The sequence below is a fragment of the Mus caroli genome, unplaced genomic scaffold (assembly GCF_978045245.1).
Source record: "Mus caroli unplaced genomic scaffold, Mus_caroli_1 scaffold_1, whole genome shotgun sequence".
NCBI classification, from domain to species: domain Eukaryota; kingdom Metazoa; phylum Chordata; class Mammalia; order Rodentia; family Muridae; genus Mus; species Mus caroli.
Genome location: NW_028227256.1, coordinates 50,196,876 through 50,212,267, shown reverse-complemented (window position 1 = coordinate 50,212,267; position 15,392 = coordinate 50,196,876). Strand labels below are relative to the sequence as shown.

The 15,392-nt window shown below is 40.2% G+C and overlaps 1 protein-coding gene across 2 annotated transcripts in view; it reads left to right on the top strand.

Annotated features, from left to right (window-relative positions):
- The window catches only part of LOC110288425 (dynein axonemal heavy chain 7-like), a 356,931-nt gene extending 345,426 nt beyond the window's left edge, over positions 1-11,505 (top strand). For both annotated transcript variants that reach the window (XM_085837237.1, XM_085837233.1), the window contains 2 exons: positions 2,775-2,878; positions 11,258-11,505. In XM_085837237.1, the coding sequence (XP_085693363.1) occupies positions 2,775-2,878; positions 11,258-11,464 (311 nt within the window). In that variant the 3' untranslated portion in view covers positions 11,465-11,505. The remainder of the gene's footprint in view (positions 1-2,774; positions 2,879-11,257) is intronic.
- Positions 11,506-15,392: the final 3,887 nt, after the last annotated feature.

Here is a 15,392-nt window from a genome sequence, read left to right as displayed (position 1 = left end):
CTTTCTCTTCAGAGTTAGTGCAGTTTCCCTGTTGATGAATCTCCTCTGGCCTTCATCTTAACTTCTTGGCAATTTCTCCTGATGTGTTTATCTTCCTAGACACAGTTTCCTCCCTTTGTCTTGAGGACATTATCTCCTGGTTTGGGTTGTTTTTTATTTCCGTATTGTCCAGATTTATGCTTCTTGCTGGCTTATCTTCAGCTATTGGAGTCTCCAAGGACAAAGTCCTTGAACAATCTCTGTTCACTGTATTCATCCTCTCCCTAGGAGAACTCATCCATTTTTATATCTTTGAAGACCTCCTTGTTAGATGCTTCCTCTGTGACCCAGAAGGCTGTCTGTATCCAGAACTGCCAACATGCTATCTCTATGTTAGTTTCTCTAGATATGTAGAACTTATAATTTATTTCAGTAAAAAACTACCAGCTCCCAATCAGAATTCTATGACTTTTTCCTCCTCTTCCTTTTCCTCCTCCTCCTCCTCACCCCCTCCTCCTCCTCACCCCCCCTCCTCCTCCTCCTCCTCCATCACCACCACCACCACCATTTGTCAGGCCTCTGTGCTGGGCCAGCTTGTTATCTTGCCTTCCTGCTCTCATCCAGTCTTCTTATGAAGTTGGCAACATTAGTCCACTCAACAGTGAGTCACGTGTTTTCTTTGGTTGTCTCTCTTCTGTGACAATACAGATGCAAAACTGTCATCTGGCCTGACTTCATCCTTCCCTACTCAGTCTCTAGCAGCACCTGGACCTCAACTGCTGTAGTGGAAGTACACCACAGAACTGAAACTCACTACAGGCTTATGGAAACTAGCACAAGATTTCACACCACCTTTATTCCTATACTTAACTGCAGAAACATATTTAGGGACAATAAGCACACAGGGAGGCAGACACTCTGGGACACACGCCATGTTACAACTAATTGTACTTTTTCCAACAGAAGATGCCTAAGGCATCATTCTCTGACAATTTACTCGGAGTCCCTGTTATCAATGCATTTGGAATGTGCACACTGCTGAAACTCAAGCTTAACAACCCTCAGCTACCTTGTTTATTATTTCCTTTATTATGTACACCTATAAAATCCCTTCTTCACATAGGTTGCTACCACAGAAAACTATCTGAGTGCCTGTTATAAAATCCAACATAGCTAGCTGGATTGAGGAACATGTCAAGAAGGGTAAATATCTATTCCAAATGAAGTATGCAGGAAGGGAGCTAAAGAGCTTTGAGTACAGGAAAGTCAAGAGAAGAGCCTGAAGCCCAGGGTGGTAGTGTTCTCTTACATATCTGTGCCACAAAAACTGCCCAGCCCTTTATGTCTAATCCTCATATTAACAGGCACCACAGTCTTTATTACATAGAGGCAGACACTTGGGCTCAGGGAGGCTAAACACCTCCCCCAAGGGCTCACAGTAGCACTGGGCAGAGACAAGTAGGTGCAGGCCCTCTGGCCACATGCACAACTGTTTCCTTCCCAGCCTACCATGCTCAAGACTTGATGAAGGAGTTTGAAAACAATGCATTCTCATGAAAGTGTCTCAATATGGTTACTTCCGTCTTCAGGACTTTATCCCTCCTAACTTTTCTCAGTGTCCTTCTGACATAGGAAAAAAATGGCATTCCTGTTGACATCCGAGTGGAAGTGATGACGCTATACAATTCTTGGACCCAGCTAAAATGTTTAAGTTATGAAAGCATTGCATAAAGTTTTAAAAGTAGTTAATTGTCCATACTCAACCTGTGGAATTGCATGCACTGAGCATAGAGATTAGACAGACCAAGAAACTTGCAGAATCACATCCTACCAGTCTGCATCCACCTGTTACCTCAGGAAACAGGTTTTCAGGCACTAAAACTCCAGCGTTATCTTGAGAGTGGTAGAGCAGCACATGAAACAGGATTTATCGAATGATTAGTATACATTGCTTGGTGCACCAAAATTGCTCAGTAATGAGCTTAGCTGAGTGGCCTTCAGCCAAGCAAACCACTTTACTTAATTTCAGTGTGCCCACCCAGAGGAATATCATTGAGGACAGATGTTTGTTAAATTAAGTTTATTTTATATGCATACAAACATACTTGTACATTTTTTTTTGCCAGAAGAAAAATGTATGCTTACTCCATCTTACTTCATCAATTACTTGAACAAAAATGACAATCCATAGAATAATCTGGAAAGTTAGAATTTTCCTAAAGAAATTCTTTTCTCAGTGGGACTCCTGGAGGGGGCAGGGGTCACAGATGCCATCTGAGTTTCCCCCAACCTCCACCTTTCTCCTTTTATATACTTTAATGTGTGTCTGCTTCCAGTTCTCTGGCCTTACAAGTCAGGCTTGCCCTGTTTACCAAGAGCGAAGTGGTGTCAAGTGTGTTGAAAGACATGAAACACTAGCACTTAGGAATCTGAGACAGGGGTATTGAGAGCTTACAGCCTATCTGGCTCACTTGAAACCTTGTCTCCACAGATAAATAAGTAAATTGATAACTAAACGTCACAGGGAATTGAGGAAGCCCCTGGCAGTTAATTTACTATTTAGTGTCGGTGATTCCAGGTGTATTACCCACAGTTCTTATTATCTGAATTGCTAGTTACATCTAGGAGGACTCAGTAATTTACTGTACGGACAGTGGAAAGGGAGGTAGAGAGGAAGAGAAGCTGAGAAGGTATGGCTGGCACTATGTTGACCTGCTCTCCCCAGACAGGAATCTCAGATGCTGGGCTCAGTCACCTAGCATTTTTGAATGCTAACTTTTTTCTTTGTTATTTAGGTGTTTACATTCATGGATTGTTTTTGGATGGAGCTTCCTGGAACAGGAAGACCAAGAAACTTGCAGAATCACGTCCTAAAGTTCTGTATGACACAGTCCCCGTGGTTAGTATTTACTAAGGGTTACATGCACATGTGCCCGGATATGGATATATGCACATCCACTCTGTTCTTGTTGTTCATGGATGGTAACTTTGCTCTATAAAGCTGTTCCCAATGCTGCACTACTGCATATATTTGCTCTTAATGGGCTTCTGGATTTAGTATTTATGGTATCAACATTTCTGTTACTTGATTGATACATACCATTGTACTGTTTCTGTTTAAAGAAAACTTATTTAGTATACATTATCTCACAGTCAGTAGCACTGTGACTCTCGCTGGATTAATCATCCCTTGGCCTTCTTGCACATAGGAACATTGGACTGTGCTGCAGCCTTTGGCCTGTAAGTTATTTTAAACAATGGAATGCCAACAAAGCAAGGAATGTGAACAACTGAGCACAAAATAGACCATGAAAAGTATAGTTGTTTATAGTTTTAAGAGCTGAAAATAAGGAAGCAGGATTTCCCATGGTCCAGCTATAGACATGTGATTGTGGGATAAAGACAACTCAAATTCCATGTTAGTTAATGACTGTAAACACAGTGCCAGGGTTGATTATAAGATGAGGGATGAATTTTGATTTTTCATGAAATAAAGAATTAATGGATGGTGAGGAGGAATGCCATATAATTGTTTCTGTGTGTAACTACATTATGACAAAATATATTTATATATTATCTGAAGGGCACATCTAGGATGGTATGATAAAACAAAGACTATTAGAGTCACATGAATTATAGAATTCTGTGAGAAGCTTAAAGACAGGTGAAAATTCATTATAGCAGCTAGTCGAAACCTGGAAAGATCCTCTTTTCTACATACCATGATGCTCTGGGCAGAGAAGGGTTAAGATAGGAGACCCCAAAATTGAAACAAATATTTGCCATTTCAGGAGCTGGCTGGGTTACAATTCCTTTCCTTTCTGAGGACATCCTCAATTAGCTTGCAGGGAATAGAAGGTGGGAGTACATCTACAAAGGGATAATTTTTCTTCAACAAAGAAGTCAATGAGAAATAGAAATTCTTATGAGTGAAATCCATTCTTTGCTTAAAGTGAAGTGCATTGTTTAAGTTTAAGTTGAAAGTATTTTTGAGAGTAATGTTATTGCTAAGCTACAGCTTGTCCATCCCACATAACAAGGGTCCTACAGTGATCTGGGAGGAATGGATACCCCTGGGTCTTAGTCACTGGCTCCTTCATGTGATTGTGTTTTGACCTAAGAACCCCAAAGACTACTCATTACTATGAGATAAATTAATTTGGTCAAATCCTAAAAGATGCTTATGGTTTTAGTTTGCTCTTTGCCTTCATAAGTCAAAGGCCAGCTGGCTTTTAAATCTTGTTCTAAAGACTGGTCATATTCTACAATAAATTACATGGGTAATATTCTAGAAACTTGCTTAAATGGCTAAAAATAATATGGTGTAGTGTAGCTAAAAGAGGAATGGAACTATGTTATATTTTTATCTAAGTTGGAAAATTATGTGTTACACAACCACTTTAATAACTTGGCTGGCGGAAAATTGTAACTAATAGCACACATCATGCAGACATTAGGATTCACTGTGATATGTCCATACATCTATACATTGTGCTTTGACGTGTCCATCTGCTTCTCTTCTACTCTGGTTCCCTTTCCCAGTGGCACTCTCTCTGATCTCTACTCAACTCTTCTACTGTCTGTTTTTCAGTTTCCTTTCTGTTTCTTAAGCTTCTGCATATGATAGAGTATACATCAGTTTCTCTCTCTCTCTCTCTCTCTCTCTCTCTCTCTCTCTCTCTCTCTCTCTCTCTGTGTGTGTGTGTGTGTGTGTGTGTGTGTGTGTGTCTGTCTGTCTGTCTGTCTGTCTGTCTCTCTCCATCTGGCTGATTTCATTTAACTTGATATTCTCTGGTTCCAGCAAATAGTTTGATATGAATGATTTTAGTTTGTTTGTTTGGTTGGTTGGTTGGTTGGTTGGTTGGTTGGTTTTTCGAGACAGGGTTTCTCTGTGTAGTTCTGGCTGTCCTGGAACTCACTCTGTAGACCAGGCTGGCCTCAAACTTAGAAATTCTCCTGCCTCTGCCTCCCAAGTGCTGGGATTAAAGGTGTGTGCCACCACTGTCAGCTTTGATTTTGTTATTTTTATGACATCTGTATTGTATGTATGTATGTATGTATGTATGTATGTATGTATATACATACATACGTACATATATGTATGCATGTCTATCAATTATCTATCAACATACTGTTGCAACAAACTTAGGTATTCAATTTTTTTTCACGTTGACATCATTTACTTTGGATATATACCTAAGAGTAGTGGACTAGCTGGATCATATGGTAGCCCTATTTTACTTCTTTTGTGAAACCTCTACTATTTTATAGAGACTGCACTAACTTATGTTAAGAAAATGTTTTTTCTAAAGAAGCCATCTTTCTTTGAGATATAGTTTGATGCTTTGGTCAGGTTAGTTGGCAGCACAGGAATGGGTACCTCTATGGGTTTTCCATTCTGTTTTCATGTGCTGTGCCATCTGTATGTAAACACCATGATGCTTTCCTTAGAGTGCTTTTGGAGCATTATTCCCAAATGGGAATTGGGAGACTTCAGACTTGCTGCTTTTGCTTCAGGTTTCATTGGCTATTCTGGGTCATCTGGGCTCCCAGAGGAATAGGATGTTCCTAGTTTCATGAAGAATTAACACCAGTATATCAGTGAACTCTATGTTTGATTGACAGATCCCATTTCAGAAAATAAACTGAAATTGTAATTGAGATTCCAGACATTAACCTCAGGCATAAACACATGTGCAGACACATGTGTCCCTGTAGATACATGTGTGCCCACACACATGTGAACAAGTATTGGACAAAATATATAACACACATGAGAAGAACAGGGAAGAAATCACTCCCTAACAATATACAAAAGTGAAGAAAAATTTTAAGTTAGAATTCCTGAACACTTGGGCTCAGGTACTTGATACAGCAATAAATGGCTCAGGGAGAGTCTTTCTTTTCAGTGGTGTAGCCACTGATAAGTTACCCCTTTTTCAGTAAGTGATTTACTACTCATGCTCATATAAGCAACCACAAACTCAGTGCGTGGAAAAGTATGAGCATATAGGAGGAGGGGCTGGTTGGAAAGAAAGGCTTCACCAGAGGAAAGTACAGAGAGATGAGAATGGGCACTGGAGGGGAATGGAGGGGCATAAATCCCAAACTGAGTATACAGTGTATTAAACCATCAAGGACTTTAAAATAGAAAAGAAACATAAAGAGGAAATGAAAGAACAAAGACCAAGGTGTAATTAAAAGCTAAGGGGAACAGGAGTAAGGTGAGGAAATAATTGATTGTTGTGCACTAAATTAGATGGGAGCAAAAAAGCTGTGTAGTAACACTACACAGATACACATCGAGTGGCCTTTCATATTTCTAGAGTGTTTGGGTGCAATGTACTGTAAGTAAAGAATACATTTACCTGCCATGTGGATTAACTTTGATCTTTCTGTATAGATGCATCATTTGGATGACAGTTCATTGGTGGACATGCAGTACTGACATCCCCTGCTATTGTTATATTGGAGCCCATTCTCCATTTTGTCTAGTAGCATTGTTTCATAAAATTAATAACTGATATCACATGCATAAATATTTATAAATAATATATCTTCTTGATGAATTGATTCCTTGATTGTTATGCAGTGATCTTTGTCTCTTCTTATTTTCTTAGTCTTAAAGTCTACTTTATGTAACTACTCATTCTTGGGTTTGGATTCCATTTGTTTGGGATATCATGTTCCACCCTTTCATTCCAGTCTGTGTGTCTTTCTGGTTGAGCTGAGTTTCTTGTGGGCAGCATACTTTGGGTCTGTTTTTTAATTCATCTAAAAATTTTTATCAATTAACTGAAGAATTAAGGGCAGGCTCATTCCAAGTTATGAAAGGTATGATATGCCTGTCATGGTTTCTGTTTTCTTCTGTTTAGAGCATTGATTAATTCGTGTATTTATCTCTGTGGTTTGATTGTATCAATAACTTTGTTGTTTTAGCTTTCTCGCTGTGTACCTACTCTTTCTGTGGAACTTATACTTTATGTGCTCATGATGATAGTTTCTGTTTGTTTACTTCTGGATATGGAGTTCTCTTAAAAGCATCTTTAGTAAGGTTGGTTTTGTGGTCATAAATGGCGTTTATTTTTATTTATCTTGTAAGATCTTTTTGGAAGATCTTAATTCTTGTTTAGTGTTCTAGTGGTAGTGGGACCAGGGAGAATGGAACTAATAAACTAGGTGGACTAAAACCTTATGCAACAGCCAACTTTATTCAGAGCATCAGACAATTTGTACTCTGAAGCTTAAGAAGAGTCACACTAGTAAAGTTTACAATCACAAGGGCAAGCTCCACATGGCAAAAACATGTTTACCCGTAGAGGCATATAAACAAATAACAATTCTTGTCTTCTTTTCTTGGTGTTTTTTTCACAAGCACTCTTCTTACAGGACTCCATTCTTGGACTGTGTTCTGATAATTCTACAGGACAGCTTTGCTGGATATAGGTAGCATGAGTAGCAGTCATTTTCTTTCCAAACTCAAATATGTTATCCCATGTCCTAGTCTGTAGGGTTTCTGCTGAGAACTTGTAGATATCCACCAGGGCTGCCCTTCAGTGTGATTTGGTACTTTCCCTCTTAAAAGTTTTAAAACTATCTCTGGATGATGAGACGGCTTCATGGGTAAGCTGTGATAGCAAGAAAACCCAAGTTCACATATGATTACCTATGTAAAGCCACAGGCACAGCACACACCTGCAACCATGTTAGGAGATGGAGACAGACAGATCCTGGAGCTTGCTGGCCAGCCATCACTGAGCTTCAAGGTCAAATGACAGACTTTGTTTCAAAAGCCAAGGTAGAACACGATAAAGGAAGATGTCCCACATCCTTTTGACACCTCTGGGCATGCATAGATGAATACATGAAGTGCATAACACATGCCCTGCCCACATACCTACTTTGTTCTGTACTTTTGCATGTTGACTGTAATGTGTAGTATGCAATGTCTGAATCTAAGACCTCCCATCTATACACACATCTGCTCTTATTCTATGGAACAGATTTTTCTCTGTCCTTAGTCTTTTTTTTTCCTTCAAGTATGTCAATTATGCAGACATTTGATCTTTTACTAGTGCTACAAAGAGCTGTAGTCTTTTCATTCTGCCATGATCTCTCTCTTTTTTTTTTCTTCTGTTTTTCCCTCTTCCCTTTCTCCCACTCACTCTGGGGCCCTGCTCGCTCTGGCCCACAGGTTTTTTTATTTGTTTCTCATTACAGATGGATGTGAGTCACCATGTGGTTGCTGGGATTTGAACTCATGACCTCCAGAAAAACAGTCAGTGCTCTTAACAGATGAGCCATCTCACCAGCCCAAAAATCAATATTCTTAGTATAACTGCTTAAGCTAGTCTGATTTGGAGACTTGCACCTGCATTTTCTTTGACTTTCAAGAGAGAGTCTTACTGTGTAGCCCAGGCTGGCCTTGAACTCACAGCAATCTTTCTTTCTGTGTTTGATAAGTTCCTCATTCATATCTGTATTGTCTTCCTAATTGTGTGTGTGTGTGTGTGTGTGTGTGTGTGTGTGTATCTTCTTGAATCTCATTTGTCACTAAGATTTTCTTTGTGTGATATAGGGTTTCACACAGCTCAAGTTGAACTTGAACTCCATTCTGAGGGTGACCTTGAATTCCTGAGCCTTCTACCTCCATCGTCCAAATGTTACAGGTCTATTGCTACCAAGCCTGGCTTTGCGTGGTATTGAGGATTGAACCCAGGGCTTTATGCATGCTAAGAAAACACTGTACCAACTCTCCTAAACCCCACCCCTAGCCCCAGACTTATCACTAAGCTTTCCCACAACCATTCTTTAGAATCTATCAGGCATTTCATCAACCTCAGTATCTTTGGAATCTGTCTCTAGGAAGTTATTTTTTAGGAGATTATTATTATTTTAAAATATTTGAAATTTCTTGTGTATATGTTGAAATCTGTCCATCTAGTGAAGTGGATTGTCTCTTATATGGGATAGACTTCTTAGAATATGACTTTCTTTTAAAGATGTGTATCAGGGTGTTAGTTCACTATGCTATGCTGAATTCACTTTCTGCTGTGTATTGCAGTTCAATGTTACAGTGTCCTTGTAGCTTCTATGACTATAGTTATTAAGTTTTGGCAGAGCACATACTTTCAAGAGAGTCAGATCTTCTGTCTATGGATTACCCATGAGAAGGACACGAACAGTTTAGGCATTAATGAAGTAAGTAGCAGAGTGATAGAGTGCTCCCTATATGGTTCCACTGGTAATGAGAATACTGGTTTTCATCCAGTGGTGGGGCTTCTCAGGTACTGTTGATACTGACTGTTATTTGAATGAGCTCTAGTCTTGGCTGCTTCAACAACAGTGAAGGGTCTAAGCACTCTTTTGATTAGACACTCTACAAGTAGAGTTACTTCACAGGGAGCAAAACGAGTCAGAATTCCTCCTACCCCCTGTAGTACTCACCTTTCCTTGTAAGCAGTGTGTGACCAGGTAAGTGTGAGGCAACTGATGCAGGGGTCCAGGACAGGTGCAGTGGGGTAGTTTATTTTTTGCTACTACTTAGGGTATGTCTACCCAGTAGCTATCTCTCAGTAGCTATCCCTGCCTGTGCATTCCTGGGGACAGATGAAGTATTTCCGTGGCTCCTGGAGCTTTTCTTCCAGATTGTTCTAGCAACAGTAATATGTAATACTATTATGTATATATGTAATAGATATAATGTGTGATGGCAATAACAGCAATAATTGAGTGTCAGTAGGTCATGGCCAAGGTCAGGCAAAACCCCTCTCCCAGGGCTCTCCCCGGAAGGACAGCAGGGATATGTGTCTGACAGTTCTTAGCTATACTTTTGGCTGTGTACACTGAGGGCTGCTGTAGGTACATTATTCTCTCCATTTCATTTGAACTGTCATTGTAGCACTGACTTGTTTGTTGAGACTTGCCAGGACAATGCCTCTGGGGCAGGGCTACAGCCAGAGGGGTATTGTTTGGCAGACACAATATAGGCTGGAGGCGGTGGAATATTTCTCACCCTTGCTTTGAGGTATCATGTGACATCGAGGATCCTATCACAGGCAGGCTCCTTTATACCCAGGTTCTTGTGGAGGGCACCTTTGGCTCCCTCTACATTGCACCTGTTCATCACCACGTAGTAGTAATCTCAGCCTGTTGAGCACATCTCCTACTAAGCCAGAATGGTAGAGAATGGCTGCAAGGTTTGAGATGAGACTGTGTGAAGTTGTTTGACCCTTGATTAGAACAATCCAGTCAGTCAGGCCTCTTCTTAGGGTGACTACTGACTATAGTACCTTAGAGATCTGCTGGAGGGGTGAAGCCAACCTATATGGACTGAATTCAGGCAGGCCTTACGTCGTAGGCTGTACACTTGGAAGTACCTGGTAACTTCACAGTGTATGTACGGGACATTTGCTAGAAGTTAGCCCCTCCCAGAGCTATGAAACTGGGTGGCAGGTGGGCAGCTTCTCTTGACTTGCTGCTGTCCCAGATCTGCATTCTACAATGGTTTTGTATCCTGATAACTGAATTCCAGTGTTTCCCTAAGTCATTCAACTCTACAGGCTTGGTTTAGTTCTTGTAGAGGAGCAGGTAAATTGCTAGGTGCCTCTATTGAACCCCCTTGCCTGGCTCACAGCTGTTAAACACAGCACATATGCATACTATCCATCCACAATAACTGTTGCCAGAATGTATTGGTTTTAAAGAAATAAGTCATATGATTCTGAGCATAAATAGTAGCATGTCTCTTTTGTAAATATATAGAATTTTGTTTTGTTACTAAAAGCACCAGAAATCACCCCCAGGGAAGAGGTGATGAACAGTTGGGTAATATGCTTCTAAGCAATTAGTCTTTATTATGACACAATGCAGTATTTTATAAAGTAACTGTTTACTGTAAAAACATTTTGCATACAACCTGTTAAGAAACCACTACTAAGTATGGGTTATGATTAAGTTCACTAAGAATACTTTCTTTGTAGAAAAAGAGTAAAAATGGTAACATTTCCAAGGCTAGTCCAATTAAACCAAATAATATCGAAAGCATACACGAGTGGGCAGTATGATTCTAACATAGGCAAACTGTTTTCTCTTTGTATACTGGTTCTGAGATAGTTAGGCATCTTTATATTTGAACAATCATTTCAATGTTGACAAAAAATACAATCTATGTAGGGCATAGGTTTTAGACATAACCTTACTCTGGAACTATCACAGTAGCTAAAGTACATGCCAGTTAATAGCTCTGACTTAAAGAGGTGTTTGTGCTTTCTTCCAGATGTGGCTAAAGCCATGCAAAAAGTCAAACATACCCAAACGACCAAGTTATGTTGCTCCACTGTATAAGACAAGCGAGAGGAGGGGCACACTCTCCACCACTGGCCACTCCACAAATTTCGTGATTGCCATGATTCTTCCCTCTGACCACCCCAAGGAACACTGGATTGGACGGGGTGTGGCATTGCTGTGTCAACTAAACTCATAATCTGAAGGTGGCATCATCTCTTGCAACTTCTTGTTAGATTGAATAAAACACATTTTACCGTTTAAATTTTGCTTTGGCTTAAATAAACTTAATGTTCTTAATTATGACTTTATTCTGGCCTCTTAAAAGTACCAATGAAGATTCAGTGTTCTGAGACAGACAATGAAAACACACCACACAGTTTCTTTCTGAATAACTTTATTTTGGGAGAGTTCCGTAAGCATTAGGAACATATATAACATGACACACCACCATTGACAATGAAAACAACAGCATTTCATCACTTCCAGCTTTATAAATTTAAAAATAAATGATTCGGTCACAACAACAAAAAATGTTTAGATATTTAACAAGTATCACCTTGCAGGACCATAATCACATTGAAGCCATTGACTTACTGTTAATGGAAAAGGTTCACACTGCATCTAGTTACTATAGTATTTCTAAGCATAATCACAGCTGATTGAATGCAATGTGGTATACAGCAAAATCCTTATGGATGTCACATGGTGACAGCATCATACAAGTAACATTGGTGACCTCCAACAAGCATGTTAAAATTAGGCTAGTCAAGTTAAGTGGAATGTTGGAGCCAAACAGAAATGTAGTAGAATTAGGATTGTCTAGTGAGACCTAAAACTATACACTAGAATGATGTAAAAACTAAATACTGGTGGAACACTATCCAAATACTAGCAGCAACTGTTAAAGCCCCACCCTCCCCCAAATGACTAAGAAAATCTAGCAAATAAAGATAATACCATTTGTTTGAGAATATAAAACTTTGTATATTGTAGGCATAACAGCTTTGTGACACATTTTAGAATAGGAGTATATTCCGGCAGTTGTTTGAAATGAAGGAGATGTAATGCTGGAATGCACAACCCTCCTTGGAAATCAAACTCAAAACTGGAGGATAAGTGTATCTTGGTTTTGAAAGCAAAATATCTGAGTCACTTGAAGTTGACAGCACTGAGCACACCAGCACCTTTTAGCAAGGTTGCTCAAAGGGCCAAGCAATGAGGTGAAGTAATGACTGTCATAGGCATGCCCAGTGCTGAAAACTTGTATACAAAACCACTTACTGCAAGGAGGGCTGAGAAAGAGACAACTGCTCTAAGACCAAGTAACCCTTGCTTATAACATAACAGAGAAACATTGGAGATTATCCTCTAGCACTTGGTTGCATGTGCTGCCCTCAAATTTTTGTTTTTGTCTTAAAAGAAAAATTAGAGTAAGAGGAAAAGAACCAGAAAACGGACTGTGTTGCAAGCCAGCCCGCGGCTTACAAGGACCGGGTACACCTGGGAGGCAGGCTGGGGATGAAAGAGACTTAGACGGTGAGAAAGATAATGGAGCCAAGACAAAAATTTCTCTGATCAAGGCCTGCAGAGGCTGCTCTGAGCTTTGTTCCGCCGTGAGGACAGATTTTAGAAATTTCAAGTTTATTTTGCAATATTAGACTATAACTACAACTTTGGGAAAGCAAAACCCAATTTAAAAACAATTTATCCCCTTAGAATAAATGTTAGAGGCATTACTATCATGAAGTTTGGTTGCCAATTTATACCTATGAATGCATGACAGTGCAAATTTTAATGCTTCATTAAAGAGACATTGCTTTAAATCTTATCGTTAAGTTTACTTTTAGGATAAGAATCACATTAAATATTATCTCAACTAGAAGTATCCTTAGAGGCCCAGCCTCTTGGCCTGCCTTATGCCACGTGTTGGAAAGACTGCAAACCTGAGTTACCAATTTAAAGCTAACTTTCTAGTAACCAGTGTTACACCTTTTGATCATACCCAATAACTTATAAGCTAATACTCTATGATGAAGACACGCAGAGCATATTACACCTCTAAGACCAGCAAAAACGAAATGAAGCAGCTACATGAGTCATAAACTTAGATCAATCAAAGAATTTTAATTTTTCTAGCTATAATTACAAGATTAAAAAAGCACTTTGTCATTTGCTAAACACATTAATCACAATTGCAGAGAACCCTCCAGGAAAAAACCATCTATCAGCTTTTTTGCCCCAAAACTAAGAGGCTGCAGACTCCCTTTCTCAAAAAACAGTTTTTCCAGCAGGAGCCCTCCTGCTGGGCCTGATCCTGGCTAAAGCGTGTGGCCACTCTCTTGCTAAGTCCGCAGATAAAGTTTTAGCCATCTTTATTTTCCAACATGAAACACAGAACATTCGGTCATTCAGATGACTAGACACGAACACACATGATTGAACAGGTGAACAGACAGGTGCACCAGACATTAGACGTTAGACAACACAAAGAGGGCAGAGAACTTCTGCTGTAAGGGCTAGAGAGAAAAAAGCAGGGCGTCCCCTGACATTTCTCTCTGCTTCTGGGAGAGTTTCAAAATCCATTTTACTCCATCATTTTAAGCCCTATTCCTTTAGCCTGATGCCGTTCTCGACTGCGGACAACCGCCTGATCCACAGTTTCTAGTCCCACACATATTTCGCTGTCAAATCCTAAGTGGAAAAAGCTCTGGGTTAGCACTGTTCCAAACTTAGCCCGTATCCTTCTGCATCTCCAGCAACACTTTTTAAAAAATGAAGTTTAAAGCCAGCGCTAGCATAAATACCTGTTGCTCACTGTGCCCGATATGATCCTCTGATTCTTTCCTTCCCTTGGAGCTCCATACAAGACAGCGATTCCCTCAGTGTTTTCCTGCCGTTCCTAAGGTCCCTGGCTTGGACGCCAATCTGTTGCATGCCGGCTGCCTGCGGTCTACTTGAACCAGGTACACCTGGGAGGCAGGCTGGGGATGAAAGAGACTTTGATGGCGAGAGGTTAATGGAGACCAAGACATGATTCTGTTCAAGGCCGGCCAGTTTACTAAGAGAGTGTGCTTATAAGGGAAGAAGGCCCATCCCCCGCCAGTCTGTTCTTGGTATCTGGAGCCAGCCTGTAGGCGACGTGCAGAATAGGATGTTCCTCTGCAATATCTCAGGGGCCTCTCAGCAGGTAGCAGTGTCTTGGAGAGAGCAGTGGCAGGTGACAGAACAAAAGAGCCATCTAGGTCAGAAGGCTCCACCATAGGTAATCTCCTTCTTAGTGGCAGCAAGGTCAAAGTCTGGACCAGCCTGCTTCAGGGCTGAGGGAGGCTACAGGACTGAATAAAAATATTTAAAATAGAAGGACCAGGATTTGGCTCTTATGTGGTTTTTCCCAAGGAATATCCTGGCTGCCAAACAATTAAAATAGAGCTAGCTGCACGCTGTTCAGACATTTGCCTGCATAAGTGAAGAGTGGGTGACATGGGATGTAAACAGCTATATGCACATGACTAGTCTACAAGTTATGAGTCACAATCAGACAAAACGTGACTTAGACTTCTCACACATCACTGCCCCAGTGGTATAAGAGCAGGCACCCAAACACAGATCATATCAGGCACCAGCAGTGTATCTTGGCACAAAATGATAGAAGTGATTTTGGCTTAGTCATATACTTGGTAGCAAAGTAGCTATGGTACCAGTGCAGTAACCATTTAGCTGACATATACAGACTATAGGCATGGCAAACTTGGATTTTACTACCAGCCACAGCATGTGCTCCGAGTTCCAAATGCCAAACTGGTAAAATAACATGAACACCCAGAACTTAAAATTTCCAATTAACCTAGTTAGTACTAGGGAAATGGATGCCGCTTCTTTGATATTTTTCTAGAGTATTAATGTTAAGAAAAAGGTATCTGACTACATCCTCTGACTCACACACCCTTCCCCATAAAAACAAAGTTAAAAAGAAAAATCCAACACCAAGTACAGTATGCAGAGAACCATTATGAATCTTTCATTAAACTGAAGTTCACACAAACATACAATCACAAATCTCAGTAGTTTAGGCTGCAAGTTTGAACACTATGCAAATATATACAAAAATAGTAACTCTAGATTCA